This window comes from Brassica napus, chromosome C1, assembly GCF_020379485.1.
Source record: "Brassica napus cultivar Da-Ae chromosome C1, Da-Ae, whole genome shotgun sequence".
Classification (NCBI taxonomy): domain Eukaryota; kingdom Viridiplantae; phylum Streptophyta; class Magnoliopsida; order Brassicales; family Brassicaceae; genus Brassica; species Brassica napus.
Genome location: NC_063444.1, coordinates 44,357,912 through 44,385,382, shown reverse-complemented (window position 1 = coordinate 44,385,382; position 27,471 = coordinate 44,357,912). Strand labels below are relative to the sequence as shown.

At 38.7% G+C, this 27,471-nt stretch overlaps 7 protein-coding genes across 7 annotated transcripts; all 7 read left to right on the top strand.

Annotated features, from left to right (window-relative positions):
- The first annotated feature begins 3,263 nt into the window (after positions 1-3,263).
- Positions 3,264-7,217, top strand: LOC106387492 (phospholipase D alpha 2). Its single transcript, XM_013827355.3, has 4 exons — positions 3,264-3,417; positions 3,846-3,948; positions 4,058-5,963; positions 6,551-7,217. The coding sequence occupies exons 2-4, from the start codon at positions 3,850-3,852 to the stop codon at positions 6,982-6,984; spliced, it is 2,439 nt and encodes an 812-aa protein (XP_013682809.2). The 5' UTR covers positions 3,264-3,417; positions 3,846-3,849; the 3' UTR covers positions 6,985-7,217.
- Positions 7,218-8,016: 799 nt separating this feature from the next.
- On the top strand, positions 8,017-9,764 carry LOC106383725. Its single transcript, XM_013823788.2, has 3 exons — positions 8,017-8,234; positions 8,314-8,653; positions 8,721-9,764. The coding sequence occupies exons 1-3, from the start codon at positions 8,017-8,019 to the stop codon at positions 9,762-9,764; spliced, it is 1,602 nt and encodes a 533-aa protein (XP_013679242.2).
- A 960-nt stretch (positions 9,765-10,724) lies between these two features.
- BNAC01G35820D lies at positions 10,725-11,966 on the top strand. Its single transcript, XM_013825187.3, has 2 exons — positions 10,725-11,433; positions 11,521-11,966. Exons 1-2 carry the CDS (start codon positions 11,250-11,252, stop codon positions 11,766-11,768), a joined length of 432 nt encoding a protein of 143 aa, XP_013680641.1. The 5' UTR covers positions 10,725-11,249; the 3' UTR covers positions 11,769-11,966.
- A 423-nt stretch (positions 11,967-12,389) lies between these two features.
- Positions 12,390-13,386, top strand: BNAC01G35810D. Its single transcript, XM_013827353.3, has 2 exons — positions 12,390-12,661; positions 12,990-13,386. The coding sequence occupies exons 1-2, from the start codon at positions 12,451-12,453 to the stop codon at positions 13,133-13,135; spliced, it is 357 nt and encodes a 118-aa protein (XP_013682807.1). The 5' UTR covers positions 12,390-12,450; the 3' UTR covers positions 13,136-13,386.
- A 458-nt stretch (positions 13,387-13,844) lies between these two features.
- Positions 13,845-15,433, top strand: LOC106387489 (methyl-CpG-binding domain-containing protein 11). Its single transcript, XM_013827351.3, has 3 exons — positions 13,845-13,996; positions 14,116-14,193; positions 14,548-15,433. The coding sequence occupies exons 2-3, from the start codon at positions 14,131-14,133 to the stop codon at positions 15,244-15,246; spliced, it is 762 nt and encodes a 253-aa protein (XP_013682805.1). The 5' UTR covers positions 13,845-13,996; positions 14,116-14,130; the 3' UTR covers positions 15,247-15,433.
- A 404-nt stretch (positions 15,434-15,837) lies between these two features.
- Positions 15,838-18,259, top strand: LOC106385262 (glucan endo-1,3-beta-glucosidase 14). The gene is made up of 3 exons (XM_013825186.3): positions 15,838-16,403; positions 16,815-17,132; positions 17,691-18,259. The coding sequence occupies exons 1-3, from the start codon at positions 15,912-15,914 to the stop codon at positions 18,054-18,056; spliced, it is 1,176 nt and encodes a 391-aa protein (XP_013680640.1). The 5' UTR covers positions 15,838-15,911; the 3' UTR covers positions 18,057-18,259.
- A 5,880-nt stretch (positions 18,260-24,139) lies between these two features.
- Positions 24,140-26,630, top strand: LOC106352083 (phosphatidylcholine:diacylglycerol cholinephosphotransferase 1). The gene is given in 3 exon segments (XM_013791764.3): positions 24,140-25,169; positions 25,672-25,809; positions 26,054-26,630. Coding segments are annotated over 3 exon segments (870 nt in total). The 5' UTR covers positions 24,140-24,755; the 3' UTR covers positions 26,372-26,630.
- The last annotated feature ends 841 nt before the right edge of the window (positions 26,631-27,471 follow it).

Here is a 27,471-nt window from a genome sequence, read left to right as displayed (position 1 = left end):
GTCAAATTATATCCACTTTACGACGAAACGCTTTTGTCGTTACTTTACGAGGAAATAACGATGACATTAGTTTTCCACGTAAGTTCCTCGTAAAATCGACGTAAATTTACGAGGATTTTTTTCCTCGTTAAATTTCCTCGTTAAGCATGTGTTTTCTTGTAGTGAAGATTTCATTATGCCACATGAAGAAAATGGAGTGAACGATGGTAGAGAGAACCAAAATTAGTTTATGTGATTTGATGTTAGTTTATTTCCGTTATTGACAATTTATTACAATGATCTTTTACTTTTGGTTTATTTTGAATTTGAAGTTTAATTTATTATTCACATTTGGCATTTAAATATTTATAAATTTTATGTCTTGATTTTTTTAGATGTCATAACTCCTACCTTGTTACAGAAAATTTAAATAGTTTAAACTATTTTTTGATATTTTGTATCTCAAATGAAAATAAAAATATAAAAACTAAACTTAAGTATTTTCTAAATGTTTTTTAAACATAAAATATATACATATCCAAACTATTATCTTATGTTTTAAAACAACATTTAGAAAATATTAAACTTTAGTTTCTATATTTTTATTTGCATAGCTACCTGCGGTTCATCCGTAGTCAATCCAGTGACCCAACGACATGGTAAGTCGTCCGGTTCAGTGTCCGGGTCGGGTTTAAAAACATTGCTAGAAAGAGTACTGATGACTAGTCCAACCTTATGTTTTCTGATGAAGTCTAAAACATGGTTCCATTTTTGTTTAACCAGGTACTAACAACTTTATTTCCAATAAAAATCAAACTCAAATTAATTTATACTTTGCTCCAAGTTTACTTTTATCACTAGACTACCACCGCCTAGTTAGCTTTAGTTTTAGCTGTAAACTCTTTGATATAAATATTTGTATAAAAATCACATATGTATCACATCAAAATTTAGACATGATTAGCCTGTGCAAAACATTCATCTTCTCATTAGATAACTCTCCTATCATCAATGATGCAATGATCTCAGCGTATGACGTTCATTGCCTAAAGCCTTTATGAATAACTCGCAAGGATGGGAATATAATTCTTCTAATCAAATGAGAAGGACCAAAGAGCCAAATGATAAAGTATTTGACCAAGATGAGTTAGTTCTAGTGGCAAAAGGGTAGCTGCAACTAGCTTCACATGGGTTCGGTATGCACCTGGAGCCTGGGGATCCCATACACCCAGAGCCGGTCCTATACATTTGGAGGCTACAAGCCAAAAATCAAATAAAGACCAAAATAATATTTATGCGTTAAGGTGGAGTCGAACCCAACCCTTCTCACGGTAGAAATGTCACTAAGAACAACTAGGCTAAAGCCACATTTGGAAAATTTGTGACCGATTAAATACTTATTCTTGTGGTGGCTGGAAGCTCATGCTTCATCTGCTTGGGTCAAGGGCCGGCAGTGCATACACCTTCTGATATACAAAAAAAAATATTAATTCGTAGATAACAAATTATGAAGGAGGAGAAGTATAAAAAAGGCAATGTTTTCTTTTCATTACCACACTAACCATTACAAAATATTTAAGGAATATACTTTATTTATTTTTTTGTTTCTCATGATTTTCTTTTTGGTTCTAATGAAAATTTTATAGTTGTCTACTTTCTGTTCAGACTCACTTTTTTTTTATGAACTGATAATTGCATTGATAAAGGAAAAGCGCTCAGCCCAAAACGTGGCCCATTACGGGTCCAGGTTGAAGTTCAGGCTCACTTGCTACCATTTTCAACTGATTTCTTTGAAGGTGTCTCACTGGACTGTGTGGGACTTAACCTCAGAAAGAATACTCACAAAGTCACAGTTATCGATGAGGTTCCTTATCACGTCCGTGTAAATTAATAATACATATCGTGCTCGTCTTTTCCTTCTACTTGTTCTGCTCCTGATTAATTATGTACAATTGGAATTCACATTTAAGGTTGAAACGGAAATATGCACGATAATGTTGCATCCGATCTCTTGATGATGTTGTATCATGTATGCTCGCTGTGGTTCTAATGTAGCTATTCTGTAAGAGGCCTACAGTTCGCTCTATATTCTACGTGTCGATATGCCATAGTCTATTTATAAATGCTAGTACCGCATTTAAATACACTATACTTGGATCATATATAAAGGATAGATTTTCTCAAGGAGAATAGTCGAGACACCTCGATACCCATTGACCAATCAGTTGATAAGCAAATTAGTATTAGCCAATAGAAATAGACATCACCGGTGTCGGCAGCGGGTGGGGGCCATCGTCCATGTCTTAAAGTCTTGAATATCGTCAGGACATTACGATGACTTTTAGTAAATTACCTTTGAAAAGAAAAAAAAATTGAATAATTACCTCACTTCTTCTCTTTTTGTGATGATGATCTATTGTTAAAGGAATCCAATTATTTCGTAATAAGTTTACATGTAAACATACATGATCATATTACATACAGTGATTTTGTGGAAGTTTATAATAAAGTTCTCGATAAATTTGTACACACTCAGCAAAATAATTGACTGTTCTTGAGAGTTGAGCACAAGACACGGCTTCTACGCGTACGTACCTTACATAATGCTGGAGACATTTCTTCCCCAATTAATCGATATATTATTTTGAAAAATATAAAAGTTAGAAGAACGTAAATCGATTTAATAACTTTATGCTACTAGTTTGTTAAGATGATTATATAACACGTTGTGTAACCCATTTTTTCTATGTCGGTTAATAATGTATACAAGAATCCAAAGTCATATTCACTATCCAACGATGAAAAGTTAAAAATAGTAGAAGTGGTTCAGTATGAACACGTTGCAGTGTTGTACATAGATCATTAAGTTTCTCTCGAATGGACGGTGAAAGATTCAGTTTCGAAAACGCCGTCGTGGCACTTGGACGCGGGAGCACGATTTGGATATATTATTATCCCCAAAGGTATATTATAACTTTGGATTATTTTAAGATTTTCTGATAGTCACTAACTCTTCCACTTTCTCCGTTTAGAACCTTTATTATATAATTTGCCAAATTTGAGCACTAAAGTATATTGTTTTTCGGTGTTGAATCATTGAAACTGTATGAGATAGACCCGAGTACTCCAAGCATAATAATTTTATCATTAATACAATAGACTAAAAGGAAAACTAAGAGTAGTTTATGTAACAATTGGACCTATTTGTGAACTAACAAACTTAAGGGATGAAACAAAAAAGTTGATTTTTCTTCGTACGGTGGGGTCATGTTAAATAAATAATCAAAGCTAAGTAGGAAAGAAATAAAAGAAAATGAGGCCCCATGCGTCCCCCCTATCATTTCCTTGAAATAATAGCTCCACCACATAGTAGCTCTTCTTCCATTACAGATTCTTCTTCCTCTCTCACCACCGATTCAGTTTCAAGGAATCTTGCAAGTTAGTCTTTCTCTGAATCTCTTTTGTACATTCATCGCTTTGAATCTTTCTTAAGTTGTCTGCACGTGTTTTTAAGTAATTAGAAACCGTAGATTTAGTGGTTAGGATGAGTTGAACTCGCAAACTCTATCCTCATCTGTGTAGGTTTCTTATATATATACTCTGTATTTAAGGTTTATTACACATATTAAAAAAATTTAATACACTCGTTTGATTATTATTTTTAGTTTTATCAATAAAGTTCCACCATTTATAATTTTATTTTTTTGATTTATGTTTTAGTTTTAAATACAAATGTATTAATTATATTCTTAAACATCAATTTTTTTTTGTATACACTAAAAAAAAAAAGCTAAAACTTCAATTATTTGTGTACGGAGGGATTGAGTATACATTATTTGGATAAACTAATATGTGTTGAACGGTAGATCAATGGCGCAGCATCTGTTGCACGGGACTTTGCACGCTACCATCTATGAAGTTGATGCCCTCCACACTGGTGGTCTCAGGTCTGCAGGCTTCCTTGGCAAGGTATATATGTATATAATATAGCGTTATGTTATGGAATATGATGCTTAATATTCCTGAAGCTGTAACATAAGAGACTATTTTGATCTTTATTTTCTGTATTAACTTTCAGATTATATCAAATGTTGAAGAGACAGTTGGTTTCGGCAAAGGAGAAACACAGCTCTACGCAACGATCGATCTACAAAAAGCTAGAGTTGGTAGAACCAGGAAGATCACAGACGAGCCCAAGAACCCTAAGTGGTATGAGTCCTTCCACATCTACTGTGCCCACATGGCTTCAGACATCATCTTCACCGTTAAAGACGATAACCCCATAGGAGCCACACTCATCGGGAGAGCGTACGTCCCTGTCGACGAAGTCATCAACGGCGAGGAAGTGGAAAAATGGGTTGAGATCTTGGACAACGACAGGAACCCAATCCACGGAGAGTCCAAGATTCACGTCAAACTCCAGTACTTTGGCGTTGAGGCGGATCGAAACTGGAACATGGGAGTCAAAAGCGCTAAGTTCCCTGGAGTGCCTTACACGTTCTTCTCCCAGAGACAGGGCTGCAAAGTTTCTTTGTACCAAGGCGCTCATGTTCCGGATAACTTCGTCCCCAAGATTCCTCTCGCTGGTGGGAAGAACTACGAGCCTCACAGATGCTGGGAGGATATTTTCGACGCGATAACCAACGCGAAACATTTGATCTACATTACTGGATGGTCTGTTTACACTGAGATCACTTTGGTGAGAGACTCGAGGAGGCCTAAACCAGGAGGTGATATGACTCTCGGCGAGTTACTTAAAAAGAAAGCTACCGAAGGCGTTAGGGTTCTGTTACTTGTGTGGGACGACAGAACCTCCGTTGATGTTTTAAAAAAAGACGGTCTCATGGCTACTCACGATGAAGACACTGAGAACTACTTCAACGGTAGCGAAGTGCATTGTGTGTTGTGTCCACGTAACCCTGACGACGGTGGTAGCATAGTCCAAAACTTGCAAGTCTCAGCCATGTTCACGCACCACCAGAAGATCGTAGTTGTGGACAGCGAGGTGCCGAGCCAAGGAGGAGGGTCGGAGATGAGGAGGATCATGAGTTTTGTCGGAGGTATTGATCTCTGCGACGGACGTTACGACACTCCTTTCCACTCCTTGTTCAGGACGTTGGACACTGTCCACCACGATGACTTCCATCAGCCTAACTTCACCGGTGCTTCGATCACCAAAGGTGGTCCTAGGGAGCCTTGGCAGGACATCCACTCTCGTCTCGAAGGTCCAATCGCTTGGGATGTCTTGTACAACTTCGAGCAGAGATGGAGCAAGCAAGGTGGTAAAGACATTTTGGTTAAGTTGAGAGAGCTTAGTGATATTATCATCACTCCTTCTCCTGTTATGTTCCAAGAGGATCACGACGTGTGGAACGTGCAGCTCTTTAGATCTATAGACGGTGGAGCTGCCGCTGGGTTCCCTGAATCACCTGAAGTAGCTGCTGAAGCTGGTTTGGTAAGTGGTAAGGACAATGTCATTGACAGGAGTATCCAAGACGCTTACATTCACGCCATAAGACGTGCCAAAGACTTCATCTATATCGAGAACCAGTACTTCCTTGGAAGCTCTTTCGCTTGGGCTGCTGATGGTATCACTCCTGAGGACATCAATGCCCTGCATCTGATCCCAAAGGAGTTGTCTCTCAAGATCGTTGACAAGATCGAGAAAGGAGAGAAGTTTAGAGTCTATGTTGTGGTTCCGATGTGGCCTGAAGGTATCCCTGAGAGTGCATCGGTGCAAGCTATATTGGATTGGCAGAGGAGGACCTTGGAGATGATGTACAAGGATGTTTCTCAGGCTCTCAGGGCTCAGGGGTTGGAGGAAGATCCTAGAAACTATCTGACGTTCTTTTGCCTTGGAAACCGTGAGGTTAAGAAAGAAGGAGAGTATGAGCCTGCGGAGAGACCAGACCCTGACACAGACTATATGAGGGCGCAAGAAGCACGTCGCTTCATGATCTACGTCCATAGCAAAATGATGATCGGTAAGTTTATATACAATCTTCAATAGACCTGGGCGTTTTTAATCAATTCCTAAAAAAACAAACTACGATCTGAACATAGCATAAATGCTAGGTATGGGTTTGGTACAGCCCGAACCGAATCCAAATTAACTAAGATCCAATTATCTCCGAAATTATTTAAATCTAATAATATTTTAAGGTAATTTATATATTATGGGTTATTTTAGAAATTTTTGTAGTTTGCATAATGAATTTTGTTTTGTTATTTCAAATATTTTTAGTTAATTTAGATTGTGTAACAAGTTTTTAATCATTCTTTTGTAAATAGTTTATATATTTTGAATATATTTTGGTTAGTTTCATTAGTTTAAAAAAAAAAATTTTGGATGATTTTAAACATTGGTTATAACTTGATCCGAACCAAACCAAGAAAGTGAACCCGATCTAAAATTGGTACCCAAATAGAACTTGTGCATGGTGCCGAGAATTCGATAAGTTTCGGAACAACCAAACCTCAACACCCAAGCCTACTCTTCAGTTATAAAACCTAGAGAGTTTTTGCATATATATATATATGTGTGTGTGTGACTCACTTGATCTATTTGCAGTTGACGATGAATACATTATCGTCGGGTCTGCTAACATCAACCAGAGGTCAATGGATGGTGCAAGGGACTCTGAGATAGCAATGGGAGGGTATCAACCACATCACTTGTCACATAGACAACCAGCTCGTGGCCAGGTCCATGGGTTCCGTATGTCACTCTGGTATGAACACTTGGGAATGCTCGACCAGACGTTCCTAGATCCCTCGAGCTTGGAATGCATTGAGAAAGTTAACCGCATTGCTGATAAGTACTGGGACTTTTACTCAAGCGAGTCACTGGAACACGACCTTCCTGGTCACTTGCTGCGCTACCCGATTAGTGTGGACAATGAAGGTAATATCACTGAGCTTCCAGGATTTGAGTTCTTCCCAGACACAAAGGCTCGTATCCTCGGAAACAAAGTAGACTACCTGCCTCCAATCCTTACAACTTAAGCTCACTGTCTCTACATTGCTGCTGCAGTAGCTTTGAATAAATTGAGTGTCTCTCTCTCTCTATCTACCTTTAGATCCTAATAAGTTGGTGTGATGATAAGCACTTTTGTATTCCTTTAATTTGGTTTTATATTCGTACAATGACATGGTGATGATGTAGCTTTGTGATCTTTATCTACCTTCTTTATGTTCTTATGTATCGTACAACTTATATTTGATCTAAGTTATGCTTATTGGTTGTAGGATAGATAAAACCAAATTAATGGAAAAACGGCCAATTAGTACCTGAACTAGGGTCATATTGTCTAATCAATACCCAAACTATTTTACTGTGCGTATTTATACCTGATCTCACAAAAATTTGAATTTGATACATGGATTTATAGAAAAAGGTTTTTACGTACCCACGACTGACACCGTGTCAGTTGACCAGTCATCTAATAGGTCATCATGCTGATGTGGCACAGAGTTACGGTCAAACGTTTCAAACGATGTCGTTTCAATTAAAAAAAAATAAATGGAGCTTTCTAGCGTCGAACCCGGGTTTGAAGCTTAACTCGAACATCATAAGCCATTTGTGCTACTGAATAAACTTTGTTCATATACGCAATTAATAACTATAACATCGTTTAGGAAATATTAAAAAAAAAAAACCAACTGAGTATCAAACCCGGGACGCCAAACAATTACAATGACAATATATACCAGTTTTGCTAGTGGAGATACATTGTTTGCTCATGTAACGACAACTATATGACGTTTGGTAAGCGCCTATTAGAATTTAAAACAATCAATTAAACTCTCCTCTCCGACATTCTCTTCTTTTCCCCAATTCGATGAACCCTAAATAAAATCACGAGTGAGATTATGTGTAATCACGAGGCGTTGATTGGTTTGGAGCAATAGAGCGATTCGATCGAGTTTAGTACAGAACAATCGACACTAAGGGCGTTATATCCTTCGAAAATGGGGTAAAATTTATTCCCATTCCAAGAAGAACATACTTGCACCAAGGATGGTCAATGTAGGTTAATGTCAGAAGGTGTTATTGCTAAGCTGATAGTCAATGATATCAGGAATCAGCCTGCTATGAAGCCGAAAGCCATTCAAGCAAAGATTGAAGAGCGTTACAATTTGCTGGCAACTGATGATCAGTGTAGGAAAGCGAGGAAGAAGGCTTTAGATATCATCCAAGCCGAGTACGATGAACAATTTGCAAGGATAAAGGACTATAAGCTTGAAATACTCGAGTAAGTCTCTTTTTCACATTGTTAAATACAAAATCCATACCTATGTTTATTAAAAGATTTATTAAAGAATTTTTTCCAGGTCAAACGAAGGATCCACTGTAGATGTTAGAACAGCTATAAATGAAGGTGGTTTTGAAGTTTTTGACAGGTTTTATGTGTGCTTTGCTGCACTAAAGAAATCCTGGAAAGCGCATGGCCGACCTATTTTTGGTATCGATGGATGTTTCCTAAAATCTGGTACCAAGGGTCAACTGCTTGTTGCTATTGGAAGAGATGCTAATAATCAGATATACCCTATCGCATGGGCTTGTGTGCAAGTAGAGGACACAGAGAGTTGGTTGTGGTTCATACATAAGCTGAAAGGCGATCTTAATCTTCGTGATTGTGATGGTTTCACACTGATTTCAGATAGACAAAAGGTTAGATGGCTTTACATTAGTTTGCAGAAAAGGTCTTACATTGATTTCATGTTTTTATATATTTCAGTGGTTATTAATAGCAGTGGAGAAGGAGTTGCCTAAAGTCGAGCACCGAATGTGTGCAAGACACATTTATGGAAATTTGAGGCGATTCCACCCAAAGAAACCGAAGCTGAGAACTTTGTTTTGGGAGATTGTCCACAGTTTTAACGAGGCTGACTTCGACGCAGGCATGAAGAAATTGGAGGCATATGATGTAGAGGTCTATGAAGCTTTCAAACAGAGGAATCCCAATAGCTGTAGCCGTGCTTTCTTTGGCATCAGATCATCATGTGAACATGCACTTAACAATTTTTCAGAGTCTTACAACAACGTTATTGAAAAAGCACGAGCACTGCCCTTGATTGAGATGTTAGAGACGATGAGGAGGCAGACTATGGTGAGGATTTCACTTAGGAAAGAGAAGGCTGGGAAGTGGAATAAGAGACACAGTCTGAAAGTTGATAAGGTCATTGCCGCAGAAGAGAAAGAAAGGAAGTATTGTAGTGTGGCAATTCCTAGCACTAATGGAACGTATGAGGTGATTGAGAACGGGATAGCCCATAAAGTTCATATGGGATTGAGGACTTGTACTTGTCGAAGGTGGGACTTGACTGGGATACCGTGTAGAGACGCCTTGAAGGTGGTGTTGTTAAGAAAGCTCAACGTACAAAACTACATCTCCGACTGGTATTTGACAAGCGAATGGGTGGTGCAGTATAGTGATACCATTGAAGCTATGAATGGTTTCAAATTTTGGAAGAAATCAGGTGAACCAACGCTGACAGCACCGCCAAGAGAGCCTTCTACGGGTCGGAATAAGCTGCCAGAAAAGAGAAAGAATGGGATAAACGAGGAGCCAAAAAAGGGGAAGAAGGTGACCAACCATGGACGAACAATGCAATGCTACAGATGTGGTTTGATGGGACATAACTCATTGAAATGCAATAATGGAGGTGTTCCTTACAAGCCTAGGAAGCCAAAGAAGGCAAAAACTAAAACCACAGGTGGCATGGACAGTGGAGAAGGACCAAGCCAACAAAGCCAACCAACTCAAACTTCTGGTTTTTAGTTGTTTGTTGCTAGGGTGTTTTTAGATGTCAGCTAGGATGTTTTAGCAAGGTTTGTAGTGCTCTTGCTATCGGATTGTGTAGGTTTTTGTTTCTGTTTATGGTACTTTGATGATGCTTTTGGACTTGAATGAATGTAATGATGCTTATTAAACAAAAAGACCTAGATTATAATCTTATAGTTCTTTTTTTGTCAATTGGAAAATTTAAACGTAGCTTCATAAGAAGAAGACAGAGAATAAAAATAAATTATATTTCCTCAATCTAACATACATTATTATTAATTCCATATATGAACAAAGTTTATTTAGTAGCACAAATGGTTTAGGATGTTTGATTTAAAGCTTCATACCTGGGTTCAACGCTTGGAAGCTCCATTTATTTTTTTTAATTGAAACGATCTCGTTTGAAACGTTTGACCGTAACTTTGTGCCACATCAGCATGATGACCGATTATATGAATGGTCAACTGACACGGTGTCAGTTGTAGGTACGTAAAAGCTGTTTTCTATAAGTCCATGTATCAAATTCAAATATTTGTGAGATCAGGTACAAATACGCACAATAAAATAGTTTGGGTATTGATTAGGCAATATGACCCTAGTTCAAGTACTAATCGGCAGTTTTTCCCCAAATTAACTTTACTAGGAAGTTACGTAAGGCTTCTTCTCGAGTAGTTCTTTCTTTATCCTGAAACTTCTTATATTTAAAACACGTTGGAACCTTATTGGTTTAATGTTAGAGTCGCTAGCAAAAATATTGGGTTTTTGAAGTCGACAGGACACGAACTAAGTGCTAAGATTCATACGATATTGTCTGGTGGATATGTCATATGTCATACGTCTGTTCAAAATAGGTCAAGTGGTTGACATCATCCAAGCTAATAGAACCTCACAATTATTAAGTCGACAAAGGTTCCACCAATTCTCGTTGCTACACTTGTGTTTTTCAAAAAAAATATCCATCCAATTAGTTTTTATATTAATTTATTGGATAATAATGGACACACAAAGACTGAGAGTTGGATTCTACATGTACATGTGATTTTGTTCGACTTTTTGTATACACAAGTTTTTATCCAAAACCATACAACTGACAACAGTTAATAAACATAAATTAAAAGCTAGACATACAAGGCAGTCTCTTAGAATATAGTTTGTCTATAGACCAATGCCAATCTTATATTATAATAAAAAGTTGTTTTACCATTATTCTTCTTTCCCCACTTGGATATAAAATCCAACTCGTAGTCCTGTTTTCCAACTTTATAGTATTTATTTTCTCATATAACCATTTTTGTACAAGTATAGAAGAGAGCCACGAGGAGAATCCTACCATATCATAATTTCAACAGTTGTTAAGTTACAAGTCTCTGCAAGAACACACAGACACACGTCTCTCCCAAGTCTCAACAACCAATCATCGATCAGCTCAGTTCACATTCTATTTTTCTGGGTATCTTCAAGTCCGTTGGTTAAAGAAACGTCATGCACATGTCTTATATGTTGGGTTGTTCTAATGGCACCGTTGCGATCGCCACCGCCATGGTTTTCTCAAGCACTGCTCTGTTTCTCGCGACGGCTCGTCAGTTCTATGGGAATCAAACCTCGCAGGTTCATGATCAGACTCCACCATCACCACCAATCCTCCGTTCTTGTCTATCTTCTTCAGGTACGTTCTTTTTCTCAAGGGGTCGGAAGCTTCGTTTGATTTTTTTTTCCCGAGAAAATAAGTTTCTTTTTTGTTCTTGTGATGCAGAGGGAATGAAGAAACAGAGGAGGAAGAAGAAGAAAGTTCGCTTTGCCGAGAATGTGAAGGATACGAAAGGGAACGGTGAAGAGTACCGGAAGAGGATGGAACTGAGCCGGAGAACCGTACCGGAGATAGCGACTAAACCGGGAAAGACCGGTTCAATTTGTGGAATATCCACGCTGCCAGCGAACCGGATGGCTCTGTACAATGGGATTCTCAGAGACCGATCTCACAGAACTCAATGTTCTTATTGACTTTTCTTCTTGGACCAAACAAAGTCAATATATTTATGTTTGAAAATTGTAGTAGGTGGCTTCTTTTGTTCATACTTCACACTAGTAGCTGTAGTAGTATGTGGACTTCGTCTTCTCTGCCTTTTCTAGTTGTTTGTTATAAAATCAAAGTGACAATGTAAAAACCATAGAATTGATATTGATTGTGGTAAACTTTTATTTGTTTGGCTAACTATAAAACTTATATTGATTAAAATCACAATGAGAATATATCCCAAACAGGACTGTTATATGTATTGAACATACCAACTTACCAAGACTATGATAATAATCTTTTTCCTAAGCTAAAGACTAAAACTAAAAAAAAAAAAAACAACACAAAGATGCTAGTTTACACACATTTGGAAGTTAAAAGCTAGAGGTCAGTCAAACAATCTATAAACCAAACTTTGTAAAAAAAAAAATAAAAAATTTGAGCAACACTTTCTAAAATTCAAATAATTTGTATTTGTAAATTTTAAAATATTCCTAGTTATATTTGCTATTTTTCTTTGTAAAAAGATTAATATTCTAATTACATTTTTTGCACTAATTATCTAATTAATTTTTATTTAGAAACGATGTACACGTATGCATTTTTTTTTGGAAGGAAGAAAATAATAAAAAGAGAAAATGGGGTCCAAATTAGTCGGGGGAGGAAAATATGGCGACGGCTTTGTTCAACACGACCACCACACGCTCCTCTAACCTCTACCTCCTCCACCACTCAATTCTTCCGCGGCTTCAGTTTCGCCGTCGAAGTATCTCCTTACTCGTGACTCCTCGCAGCTTACGCCGCATCGCCGTCGCTGGTGGCCCTCCATCTCCTCCGACTCCTGATCCGCCTCCGCCTGAGAATACTACTCAGCTCGAAGGTTCAATTCTCGTTTGCTGCCTTTAAATTAGTTTTGCTCGACTTTTTTTTGTATCCATTTATCACTTAATCAGGAGTTTTGGTCGGAAGATTCAGTTAGATGCATATGTCGTTAACTATAGAGTCTTTGTAATTGGAACTTTGTATTGGTTGTGTCTTGAATCCATGGAACTAAAGTTTACATCTTGTAGTATGGATGTTCTTCTTTATGTTGTTATGTTGAATAGCTTTGTGGTGTGATTCATTAACAACAATTGAAAACACTACACTCAACTTACTACACCAAATGAAATGAAAATCTTTTAATTTATATTTTGCTTTTGGATTAGGTCTTGTGGGAGCTGTGACAAGGGTTCAAGACCGTGTAAAGATCTTCCTCGCAGTGCTGTTTTGGATGTCTCTCTTCTTCTGGGTTACAGTGACCGATGGGAGGGGTAAAGGAGGAAAAGGGAAGAAGGGCTCACGTTTCAAATAGTTTTCCCAACTTGGTCATCTATGTTCGAGAGGTCATTCTCCCCAAGTAAGTAGGCATCTTCGATCAGTTATTTCAGATGATAATAGGATACAGTAATAATATACATGATATATGGTGAGATGATTCTCTTATGTTATCTTTGTTAATTCTATAATATTATATAGTTATCATCCCCTTTTCGTTGCTCTAGAATGTAACATGATGATAAACTATCGCCAGATCAATTTTCATGCAAGTGATGCTTAGTCAAATGCTCTGACTTATATAGTTCCTCACTTCCTCTTGTGAGTATGACCAATGTTTTTAATAACCGAACCGGTTAAGCTTTTGCTTCCACTTGATTTCCAGCTTAGGCTAAGATAGATTAATGGGCCGTAAAGATGATATCGATGGGCCTGAAAGTGTCTATGGTTTATTTTTTCCGGACTCCAAATCGATAATATTTCAAAAGCGGATGCAGAGAAGAAGGTCGTTGAGTATATTCGGGCACGTGCATTTCATGACCACCAAGTGATTGATTACCCCAAAAATACGCATTTAATGCGAACATCCCAGAGTCGACGACGTGCCCTTTCATTAGCACCCTTCTCATTAAAGGCTTTATAACGTGTCGTCGCTATATATGAAAAGAAGCATTATACCAATTTTAGAGATGAAAGACGTGGTTAAATATCATTGGGCTGTTAGTTTTGAAATGTGTGTTACCAAAGTGACTTTATCTTTCATGCTCCTTTCTTCGGTTCCGACAAGTCCCTAAAGCTATTTCTATGTTTCATACACGGAGAGAGAGAGAGCCAACTAACCACCAAACACACAACAAAATCCCTAATTTTTCCAACCGTCTGTCTTGTCTTCTCCGTGGTAACTCTTTTTTTCTTTTTCCGACAATCAAACCCTCCTCCTAGGTTGTCTGTTTTTAAATTGTAATTTGTTTAACTTTTGTGGCATTTTTTGTGAATTTTTCTTTTTGTGTGTTTTAGGGATTGCAAAACAAAATGGGTACAGAAGAGGAAAGTGTACCTGTGGAGCTACCAGCACCTTCTTCATGGAAAAAACTGGTTTGTTTCCTCTCTGATCATTTGAGACCTAGACTTTACTGTATAATGTTGAAATGCAATTTTACCAAATCATCTAGTACTTGAGAAAAAAAGTCACTTTGTCTTTTTTTTCTTTACAATTATTCCCCTTTAAAGACATAGGGAAGGTAGTTGTCTGTAGCATTGATTGGATGATTCAAAAGGTATAAACTTGGAAGAAGAAGAAGAAGAAGAAAAAAAACACATTTTGAAATGTTATCTTGATTAGTATCGCTTATAACTTGCTAAAGCTTTTTTTGTAGCTCAAATTACAGTTTTTTTGTATGTATTTATGTCAAAGGTTGCTTATTTTTTTCTCCTTTTTTTGTTTTGCAGTTTTTCCCAAACAAAGTGGGATCAGTGAAGAAAACAGAGATTGTGTTTGTTGCTCCAACGGGTGAGGAGATCAGTAACAGGAAGCAGCTTGATCAGTATCTCAAATCTCACCCTGGAAACCCCTCCATCACTGAGTTTGACTGGACCACTAGTGGGACTCCTAGGCGATCTGCAAGGATCAGTGATAAGAAGACTAAGTCGACTCCCTCACCAGATAAAGAGCCGCCTAAGAAGCGAGGTAGAACTAAATCTTCAGGGTCAAAGAAAGATGCAGACGAAGAAGGTGAGAAACCAGAGGGAGGAGGAGTGGGGAACTCTCATGCGCAAGAAGAAGATACTGAAATGTCTCCTCTTAAGGGAACGGAAGAGAATGTAACTGTTAAGGATGGCTCTGGTGAAACAAAAGACGACATGGTTGCAGAGGAGACTCCTGATCCTGCTCCGGTTCAAGAAGCTGGTGGTGAGTCGATGAAGGAGCAAACACATGATCTAGTTGGTGACACTAGCAAGGAGAGTGTGGAGTCTCCAACTAACAAAGAAGAGGCGACTGAGATCAAGACTGCTGAAGCTAACACTGAGCAGAAGAAGGAAGATGCAGGCCAAGGCGCACCCGAGTCTGAGCCTGAAGCTGAGACCAAAAGCCACGAGGGAAATGGCCTGACAGCAGAAGCTGAGGGGAAAGAGAAAGCTGCTGAGTAACCCTGCCCTGCTCTCCTTTTGTTAGAGCATGAGTTTGTTTCTATTAATCTATTGGAGTATCCTTTTGCCTTTCTTGCTCTTTTTTTTTGTATCTAATTAATGATTAAATCTGTTAAAGATGATGTTATTAGGCTAAAACTGTGTACTATTTGAATGACTTAAGTATTATGACTATGCATGTTCTCTATGTTGAGGGTTAACTCTTTCTACTGCTGCAGCCTTTAGTTTCTTTTTTTTTTTACATTTTTAATTGATAAACCAAGTTATGGAAATAACTCAGATTAATAGGATTAGCAAAATGGTTGTTATTCTCTAGTGATTTTGATTTTGGTCCCAAATTTAAATCAGAGAGCAAAAGGGAAAAAGAAAAGTTTTGCTTTGAAGGTAAAGTAAGAATCTAATGCAAAAGAAAGACCCACAATGCTAGTTTTCTTATGTCTTTAGATTTAATTTCAGTTAGAATCTTTTCATTTTGCCTTCTAAACAACTTCCCTTGATTCCTTTCCCTTTGCATGGTCTCGGTGACAAAGGTTTAGAATCTTACTATTAAGGGAATAACATAACATAACACTATAAACTCTTTCTTGTTCCCATTTTAGGACCACAAGAAAAAACAAATGAACCTGCTCTGTTTATAAAACATAATCATTTGAAGCAAGTCTCAAATGCATTCCTCGGAGATGAAATATTCATGTATGGTTCGTTCTACTTTCTTCCTCTCGCTTCTTTTCCTCTTCGCTTCACAAACGGCCGTGGCATTCATTGGAACGTACGGTGTAAACTACGGTCGCATAGCCGACAACCTCCCATCTCCTGAATCAGTAGCAACTCTCCTTAAATCAGCGAAGATCAGAAACATACGTATCTACGACGCTGATCACTCCGTCCTCACGGCCTTCCGTAATACCGGGATAGAGATCATCGTTGGCCTAGGCAATGAGTTTCTCAAGGACATTAGCGTTGCGGAAGACCGAGCCATGACTTGGGTTAAAGAAAACGTCGAGCCTTTCATACGAGGTGGTACTAGAATTAGCGGTATAGCCGTGGGAAACGAGATTTTAGGTGGCACCACTATCGAGCTTTGGGAAGTTCTTTTACCTGCGGCCAAGAACGTTTACTACGCTCTTCGCCGTCTCGGACTTCACAATATGGTCGAGGTACATTAAGCCAAACACATTGTTATCATAAATAGATAAGACCAAAGAAAATAATTATTCTTAAACTTTGTGTTAAATTTAAGATCATGATTTTTTCCAATTTAAAATCAATTGACCATAATGAATTTAGCATTATACTATACTCACTCTGTTTCAAAAATATGAAAATTTTGAAAATTTTACACATATTATTAAAAAAACATATTAAATTTTGATTATTAATGTATTTTCTTTTGTAATTGATTCTTTTCATAATTTTTAACCAATATAAAAACATATCTTTTTTGAAGTTTACATTACCATTAAATAATATACTAAAATGTAAAATATGTCTACGAAATAATTTTTTTTCTAATTTTCTAACGACCAATTAATGTGACTGACTTTCATTTATTAACACTTTGTTTATAGGTGTCGAGTCCACACTCGGAAGCGGTGTTTCAGAACTCGTATCCACCGTCATCATGCACGTTCAGGGACGATGTGGCGCCGTTTATGAAGCCGTTGTTAACATTTTTCTGGCAAATTGGGTCGCCGTTCTACATTAACGCTTACCCTTTTCTAGCTTATAAATCTGATTCAAAGGAAATTGACCTTAACTACGCCATCTTCGAGCATACCAAAGGCATATACGACCCCAAAACTAAGCTTCATTACGATAACATGTTCGATGCTATGGTCGATGCTTCTTATGCTGCTCTCGAAAAAGCTGGCTTTCCAAAAGTGCAGGTACGTATACTTTTTTTTTTTTTTTTGGTAAAAGAGGTACGTATACTTGTTATTTATTTATGTTTAAAGTTGCTTGAATGTCACGATTTCATGGTACTAACTCTTTTCCATCATTATAAATATTCTTCTATTTCGAAAGTAAACACACTACCGTATAAAACGTAAACATGGCCTTCTACGACACTGGGTCAAAAATATTTTTTAGACTCATCGGATTTTATATTTATATTTAAAATTCTAGAAAAGATTTCCTATTTAAAAATTTATATCAGTAATAATTTTACAAAATTTGTGATGAAAACAAAGCTATATACTTATAAATAAATTATCTTTGAAACATTTTTAACTTAAATTATTATATTTGATTTGTATAAAAATATGTATATATAGAAAAATCAGACTTTTAACTACTAAAATAAGGTGGATACGGTATTGGATTTTGGGGTCGGTCACATCATTTGTCCCCTTAAAAAACCACATACACGCTATAAAAAGACCTTTGAAGAAGATGATTAATTAACGTAGGTAACGTTGTGAGTTCACTTACATTATGCGTAGGTCATTGTTTCGGAGACCGGGTGGGCATCAAAAGGCGACCCAGATGAAGCCGGAGCATCGGTGAAGAACGCGAGAACATACAATCGGAATCTTAAAAAACGACTAAAGAAGAGAAAAGGCACACCGTACAGACCAAACATGGCGGTGAAAGCTTACGTGTTTGCTCTATTCAACGAGAATCTGAAGCCCGGTCCCACTTCCGAGAGGAACTTTGGTCTTTTCAAACCCGACGGTAGTATTGCCTACGACATTGGTTTCAAGGGACTCAAGGACTCTTCTGCCACACGGTGTGGGTTTGGGACGTCCTTGAACGCTCTTGTTTCGGCTTGTGTTGTTATGTTTCTTCTTCTTCACCGTTTGGTGTGAGTGTTGTGGTTTTCGATGATTTCAAATTGACCCCTTTGGTTTATGTAAATGTATTAAATCTAACCCCGTAATTCTTGATTTGTTTGTGATTAATCACTTCTTAAGTTTTAAGCGTTACATTGTTATCATAAGAACTTATTTTTATCTATGTGTTTATATTGGAGTGTATGGTTTAGAAAACTTGAAATGATAGTTTTTTTTTATACAAGCTCTTTATATACGTCATAAGAAATTTCGGAAGTTACAAACACAGATTGAAGATACTAATTTTAATCTAATTGAATGAACAAATGTTGTGAAACTAAAATGACGTTTGTTTTGTTTATGGTTGGTATACAAGTACATGTTGGGGAAAGTCACACGGCGCAGCGGAAATACTAATGGTCGTGTTCCCCTGACCTTGTGCGAACCTGTGAGGAAAATACTTCGACGATGGCAAGATATCAAAGTTGCGATAACTAAATGAGACACACAATTTTTACGTGGAAAACCTCCTCGATGTGAGAAGGAAAAACCACGGGACCGTAGTCCTCTCAAAAATCCACTATATAAATGGTATGAGTACAACCACGTCCTCCCTGTTCAACAGCCTGAACAGAACAGAGAGTTTAGCTACAAAGAGCTATCTCCAACACAAACAACAACAACAAGAGAGCAACACAAAGCTTCAAAACCGGCAGCAACCAAACGACCTCAGCTCACAAAGATTACGGCTTCCAGAAACTAATCCAACCGTACAAATCCAAGATAAACAAGTCGACAATACGTCTGCCAAATTTCAGCTCAAGAAGAGAAGATCGCACCGTTGGATTTACCAAACACCCAAGACTGCTCTGCTGAAGAACTATGGCGACCAGCTTCAAGAAAACCCAGACAACAGAAGATCCAACCGTTGAAAACCAAATCCCTTCGGTGAATCTCTAACCCACTGACTGAAGAAGCTTCCCACAAAATATCAGCCCAATCAGGATCCGTTTGACCCTCCAAATCCAGTCTTGAAAACACCTTACGAGTTTTCTCCTTCTTCTCTCTTCTTTCTCTCTTTTGTCTCTCTCTCTAAACTCTATTATTTTGAGTCTACAGTGCAAAGGGGAACATCATTAATTACTTAAGGTCACCCCAATTGGTCCTCTCCATCTAGGAGGGACCCAACAAACTCCCCCTCCGACTAGATGGAAGAGACAACCATTCCGGCTATCCCTCGGCATACTTCAGCTCCATTATCATCCGTATGAACTTTCTCAAGTTCCACTTCCTTAGAAGCAACCACATCACATATCCAATGATACCTCCTCTGAATGTGTTTTGACTTCGAATGAAATGTAGAATTCTTCCCGAGACAAATAGCGCTTTGACTATCACAAAGCAACACATACTTTTCTTGCTTGAAACCGATCTCTTCACAGAAGTTCTTCATCCACAACAACTCTTTACAAGCTTCAGTTGCGGCAATGAACTCTGCCTCAGTGGTAGATAGTGCAACACACTTTTGCAACCTTGACTGCCACGCCACAGCTCCACCCGCAAATGTTACCAAGTAACCCGAAGTAGATTTGCTAGAATCAGCATCTCCCGACATGTCAGAATCAGTGAAACTGACCAGCAAAGGCTTCTTACCCCCAAATGTAATCTTCAAATCACAAGTCCCTCGGAGATATCTCAAAATCCACTTCACAGCATTCCAATGTTCTCTTCCCGGATTGGAGAGAAACCTGCTGACAACTCCAACGGCGTAGGCTACATCTGGTCTTGTACAGACCATGACATACATCAAACTACCCACTGCAGAAGCATATGGAACCTTCGCCATATCTTCCTTCTCCGCATATGTCTTCGGACTTTGTTGACTGCTCAGTCTTAAGTGTGGAGCAAGAGGAGTACTCAACACTTTAGACTTGTCCATGTGAAACCGCTTAAGTACTTTTTCAATGTACTTCTCCTGAGATAAGTGAATCAGCTTCTCACCTCTATCCCGAATAATTCTCATACCAAGAATCTGTTTCGCTGGACCCATATCTTTCATGGCAAATGACTCACTGAGCTGCTCTTTCAACTCCTTAATTTTGTCCATGTTCCTGCCCACAATCAACATATCATCGACATACAGCAACAAGATGATAAAATCATCCTCACCGAACACCTTCACAAATACACAATGGTCTGAATCAGTCTCTGCATAACCATGCTCCCCCATAACAGACTTGAACTTCATGTACCACTGCCTTGGTGCTTGCTTCAATCCATAAAGGCTTTTCTTCAAGCGGCAAACCAAATTTTCTTTGCCCTTTTGCACATAGCCTTCCGGTTGTTCCATGTAGATCTCTTCCTCCAAATCACCATGAAGGAAAGCAGTCTTCACGTCCATTTGCTCAACCTCTAGATCAAGGCTCGCTGCCAATCCAAGTACAACCCGAATGGATGACATCTTCACAACAGGAGAAAAGATTTCATCATAATCAATTCCCTTCTTTTGGCTGTAGCCTTTCACAACCAATCTAGCCTTGTGTCGAGGTGGCAAATTATCATCCTCATGCTTAATTCTGTACACCCACTTATTAAGCAGAGCCTTCTTGCCCTTAGGCAATTCCACCAACTCAAAAGTATGGTTCTCCTCAAAAGAATCCATCTCCTCATCCATGGCTCCAAACCACTTATCCTTGTGTTCATCCTCCAAAGCTTCATCATAGCTTTCAGGCTCTCCCCCATCAGTAAGTAATACATACTCACTAGGATCATACCTTGTCGACGGTTTAAGACCTCTCTCGGATCTTCTAACAATAGTGGGTTGGTTCTCAGCAGCTGGTGTCTCACCATGATCGTCACCATGATCACCACTACCATCTTCATGTGCGGGAGCATCTGCACTGGGTGTATTATCCTGAACCTCAACCTCAACCTCACCGTGAACCGATGTAGAAGGAGTAGCCTCTGTATCGATCAAACCCTCAAAAATCTGAGTTGTCTTTTTGGACTTGTCAATGTCCTTAATCGTTTGATCTTCCATAAACACAACATCTCTGCTCCTTACGAGCTTCCTCTCAACGGGATCATAAAATCTGTACCCGAACTCATCATGACCATAACCGATGAACACACACTGCCGCGACTTCATCTCAAGCTTCGATCTATCAACCTTGGGAATATGAACAAATGCCTTACACCCAAAGACCCTCAAGTGACTGTAAGAAACATCCTTACCAGTCCAAACCCTCTCTGGAACATCACCATCCAATGGAGCACTTGGTGACAAATTCAGCACATGAACCACCGTGTTCAAAGCTTCTGCCCAGAAAGTCATCGATAAGCCTGACTGTGAGATCAAACATCTCATCCTCTCGACAATCGTTCGATTCATCCTTTCAGCCAACCCATTTAACTGTGGAGTATGAGGTGGCGTGAATTGATGCCTTATTCCATGCTCTTTGCAATAAGCATCAAATGGTCCAAGATACTCTCCACCATTATCACTGCGGATACACTTCAGCTTCTTCCCCGTTTGTCTCTCAACCAATGCCACAAAGTGCTTGAAATATCCCAGCACCTGATCCTTCGTCCTCATAGGAAATACCCACGACTTCCTTGAATGATCATCAATAAAAGTCACATAATATGATGCGCCACCAAGAGATCTTGTCTTCATTGGACCACACACATCTGAGTGTACCAAATCCAGTACCTCGGGTTTCCTAGAAGGTGCGGAAGACTTGAAAGATACCCTGTGTTGTTTTCCCGCAAAGCAATGCGAACACTTCTGTAGGTGCAAACCAGAGATTCCTGGAATCACCTCATTCTTAGACAACACAACCATTCCTTTCTCACTCATGTGACCGAGTCTCTTATGCCATAGCTCCATGGCATTATCATTCTCCACCGCATTAACAACATCTTTGGAGACCTTAGCCTGCATCCAATAGAAAGATGAAGACTTCTCACCTCGAGCCACAATCAAAGAACCGCGAGAGAGCTTCCATTTACCACCACCGTGCAAACTGAAATAGCCCTCATCATCAAGTCTTCCCGTCGATATCAGATTCATCCTAATATCAGGAACATGCTTAACATCCTTAAGCACCAGCCTAGTACCAAGACTAGTCTCCAAGCAAACATCACCAATGCCAGCAACCTGAGCCATCGCATCATTCCCCATCTTCACAGAACCATAATTACCCGTAGTATAGGTAGAAAACAAATCCCGCTGTGATGTAGCATGAGTAGTAGCTCCACTGTCAATCACCCAACTGGTGTCCTGGCATGCGACATTAATGGCATCACCCTCAAGAAGAATGAGAAACTGATCTTCGGTGAGAGTCACCCGATCCACCTTTTCTTCTTGATTTCCTTGCTGCTTGTTTTTCAACTTCCAGCAATCCTTCTTCATGTGCCCTTTCTTATGACAGAAATAGCACTCCATATTTGCAAATCTATTAGACTTGCTCCTGCTCCTGTTCTTGTCTCTCTTGGGATCTCTACTTGTACTTCTCCCCCTTGACTCAGTAACAAAGACATCTGAACGCGAACTGCTAGCATTCGACTGCCTTCTTGCTTCCTCATTAAGAACACTGTTCTTCACTGAATCCATCGAAATAACACCTTCCGACGCGGAGTTACAAAGAGACATCCTGAAAACCTCCCAAGAGTCCGGTAAAGTACCGAGAAGCCACAGACCGTGAATCTCATCATCAAACTTGATGCCCATATCAGACAACTTGTTGAGCAATCCCTGAAACGCATTCAAGTGATCTGTCATCGGAGTCCCCTCCTGATACCTCAGCTCAATCAACTTCTTGATCATGTACATCTTGTTGTTTCCGGTCTTCCTAGCATATAACTGCTCCAGCTTCTTCCACAAAGAACGAGCATCCGTCTCAGTCTCAATATGATGCAACACATTATCATCTACCCACTGCCTTATCAACCCACACACTTGGCGATGCTGCAGCTTCCACTCTTCATCCGTCTTCTTCTCAGGTTTCTGCTCCTCGAAGACTGGAACATGGAATTCTTTAACAAAGAGCAAATCCTCCATCTTGCCCTTCCATAGATGATAGTTAGCACCATTCAAGCTTATCATCCTGCTCATATTTTCCATCTTTCACACAAGCAAATAACAACCCAAAGTTATCAAAACCAAAGCTCTAAAACCAGAAGCTCTGATACCACTCTGTTGGGGAAAGTCACACGGCGCAGCGGAAATACTAATGGTCGTGTTCCCCTGACCTTGTGCGAACCTGTGAGGAAAATACTTCGACGATGGCAAGATATCAAAGTTGCGATAACTAAATGAGAAACACAATTTTTACGTGGAAAACCTCCTCGATGTGAGAAGGAAAAACCACGGGACCGTAGCCCTCTCAAAAATCCACTATATAAATGGTATGAGTACAACCACGTCCTCCCTGTTCAACAGCCTGAACAGAACAGAGAGTTTAGCTACAAAAAGCTATCTCCAACACAAACAACAACAACAAGAGAGCAACACAAAGCTTCAAAACCGGCAGCAACCAAACGACCTCAGCTCACAAAGATTCCGGCTTCCAGAAACTAATCAAACCGTACAAATCCAAGATAAACAAGTCGACAATACCTCTGCCAAATTTCAGCTCAAGAAGAGAAGATCTCACCGTTGGATTTACCAAACACCTAAGACTGCTCTGCTGAAGAACTATGGCGACCAGCTTCAAGAAAACCCAGACAACAGAAGATCCAACCGTTGAAAACCAAATCCCTTCGGTGAACCTCTAACCCACTGACTGAAGAAGCTTCCCACAAAATATCAGCCCAATCAGGATCCGTTTGACCCTCCAAATCCAGTCTTGAAAACACCTTACGAGTTTTCTCCTTCTTCTCTCTTCTTTCTCTCTTTTGTCTCTTTCTCTAAACTCTATTATTGTGAGTCTACAGTGCAAAGGGGAACATCATTAATTACTTAAGGTCACCCCAATTGGTCCTCTCCATCTAGGAGGGACCCAACAGTACACAGCTAATCAACTATAATGAAGGACTCTCTGAGTATATATGATTATCTCTATATTATTTAGTTGTGTATTTGTTTAAGTAATTTATGTACAATTGCATATATCGAATATTTGATGAATGTCAAGATTTTGTATATAATAAAATAAAGTTATATTCAAATCTAATTTCTCGAATATTTTACACCAATTCAACATGTTTTGGATTTATGCATTATGAATCCAATAAGAGCAATAGTTATCTTAAAAAGTGTGAAAGAAAATTTGCGCCCAAGGGAACTATATAGTCCTTAATGCAAAAGTAGTAATGTATTCAAGGAAACACCAAATCTTTCGACATCCTCCATAATCTTGAATTAGACCAGAGTAGAGTTCTACATATTGTTAATACTTAATATACCACTAACGTGTTTCTGTATGAAAAACTAGTGTTATTATAAATAATGAAATCTCATACTCTTTATCTCTATTTTTCTTTGGTTGTCTCAAGGCAATACTGGAAATATAAAGTGAACAACATGCCGGTACAAAACGTACCTCCCAACAAAGAGAAAAACAAAACAAAACCTTGCGTAAACGTAGCTCTCAAATCTCATATTCATCGTTTTCGTATGAACTTTTGTAGCCCAAACAACCTTCCTTTCCTTCCACAAGTTTCATAATATCTCTTATATAACCCATATCTCCAAGCCTCTCGAAATGTTCTTCTCCGTTAAATCTAACGGTCATGTCAACTACAACAATCGTCCCTCTCCGTCGCAGTTCTAACTCTCTCAATGAATACCACACTAACGCAGTCGCCTTTGACGGAATCGTCGGGTCAACAAGTACTAGCCAAATGGAGGAGATTGTTACGCAAACCGACGACTGCTACGCCAATCACAACGGAGATGGAGGGAGAAGCAAGGCATCGTTTATGACGTGGAGGATGTGCAATCCTGTCCAGGTGGCGAGAGTCCATTGGATACCGTGTTTGCTAGCGGTAGGAGTTCTGTTCTTCACGGGCGTAGAGGAGTACATGCTCCAGATGATTCCGGCGAGTTCTGAGCCGTTCGATATTGGTTTTGTGGCGACGCGCTCTCTGTATCGACTCTTGGCTTCTTCACCGGATCTTAATACCGTTTTAGCTGCTCTCAACACGGTATGTCTTAAGAAACTTAGGGTTAAAAATATATTTATTGAGTATCCTCAATTCTGCATGCTTCACCTAACAAATGAGATTTTGTTTGTTTGCTTCTTTATAAAGAAGTTAAACAATATAAATTTATTCGTATATGACCGTTTTTAGCTTTAAAAGTCTTAAACACAATGAAAAGGCACACTTGGTGATAGGTTGGGGAAACACCACGAACCATATGAAAAGTCGATCCTGGACATATGAAAATTAAAAAAGATGCATAAAGCTCATAATATTCTTAAGAGAAAAAAATAATAATATTTTTTAGAGATAATGTATAGAAACATAAGTTCTTAAATTGTTAAAAACCAAAATTTTTTTTTTAATCTCTTACTAAATTGTGTATAGTAAAATCTTTTAGGTCCGTCTATTCTGACCTCATGCAATATATATAATGAATCTGGTTAACTGTATTCGACATATCGTATAGTTTTAACTATATAAATTTGTGGGGCTGTGGAGACAGGTGTTTGTAGGGATGCAAACGACGTATATTTTATGGACATGGTTGGTGGAAGGACGACCACGAGCGACCATCTAGGCTTGCTTCATGTTTACTTGTCGTGGCATTCTTGGTTACTCTACTCAGCTCCCTCTTCCTCAGGTTCAAATCATCATATTTCTCTCTTTTATATATTATATAGCATTTTGTTTAGTGATGTTCTACCAATTTAGTTATTTTTCCTTTTTTTGTGATGTAACATCGACACATGATTTTATTTATGTGTCGTCTTGTTATACTATGTATTTACATGTTCAAGAATAAAAACTGGTTTAAGGTTAATTTGCTCTAGTGCGTGATTAAGATATATACAATCCTGAAAATTATTTAACTATTTTCATAACAGGATTTTCTAGGATCAGGGGTAGATTTTCCGGTAGGAAACGTCTCGTTCTTCCTCTTCTACTCAGGCCATGTCGCAGGGTCGACGATAGCATCCTTGGATATGAGGAGAATGAAGAGGTTGAGACTAGCCTTGCTTTTTGACATCCTCAATGTATTACAATCGATCAGGCTTCTCGGGACGAGAGGACAATACACGATCGATCTCGCTGTCGGAGTTGGCGCTGGGGTTCTCTTTGACTCACTGGCTGGAAAATACGAAGAGATGATGAGCAAGAGACGCAATGTAGGCAATGGTTTTAGTTTGATTTCGTCTCGCTAGTTATTAATTTTTGTTTTTTTTTTTATGTTTTTAGTCTGGACATATTTAATTTAGTTGAAATCTAATGACTTAAATTTGCTTTCTTTCAAAATGCTCTAACTGACGGACCTAACTAAATGTGTACGTTATTGTGTAGTTACCATAGAGGTTTCGTATTGTCTTGAGCCTGATATTTTGATTTTAGAGCTCGTTTATACGGTAGCTAATAATAAAAAAGAATCAACATGTGACATTTATCGTACTCAATTACCATGCACATGTATATATGTTTTTGTTGGAGTAAGCTTGAAAGAAAAGGAAACTTGAGTTATAAGTTTCTAACCTAATCCTACCGAGTTATGGAAATAGGAATACTAACATATTTAGGAGTCATCTAAATGTATTACCTATAAGGATTAGGAAATATCAATCTCTATATAAGAAGATGTCAAGATGTGACATAGCTTATGAGTTTAGAGATTGAGAGCTTAAGTTTTTGAGTTAGTTTTCTTAAGCATTAATAAAGTGAGTTATACTTTATACATTCTTTGAACTCTAGATTTGGTATCAAAATATTGCGACGAAGAAGGGATATCACAAGGCATCTAACAGCTCCGTATACTCCACAACAGAATGGAGTGGTGGAAAGAAGAAATCGAACGTTAATGGAGATGACGAGAAGCCTGCTTAAGCATATGCACATGCCTAATTATTTGTGGGGTGAAGCAATAAGACATGCAACTTACTTGATAAACAGGATAGCCACACGATCCTTGCTGCTTCAGACGCCATACGAAGTGCTACGAAGGAGAAAGCCAAATATAAGTCACCTACGGATATTTGGATGTTTGAGTTATGCCAAAGTTGATAAGGCGCACCTAAGAAAGCTCGACGACAGGTCAAGAATGCTAGTTCATCTCGGAACAGAGCCGGGATCCAAGGCCTACAGATTGTTCGATGTTGAAACACGGAGAGTTGTAGTAAGTCGCGACGTCGTATTTGACGAGACAAAAGGCTTGAACTGGAAAAAATATGATGCGAAGGTAGAAAACTATGATGACTTCACGGTCACGATGGGTGAGTTCGGTAATCATGGGATCACTGAACACTCAAACCACGAC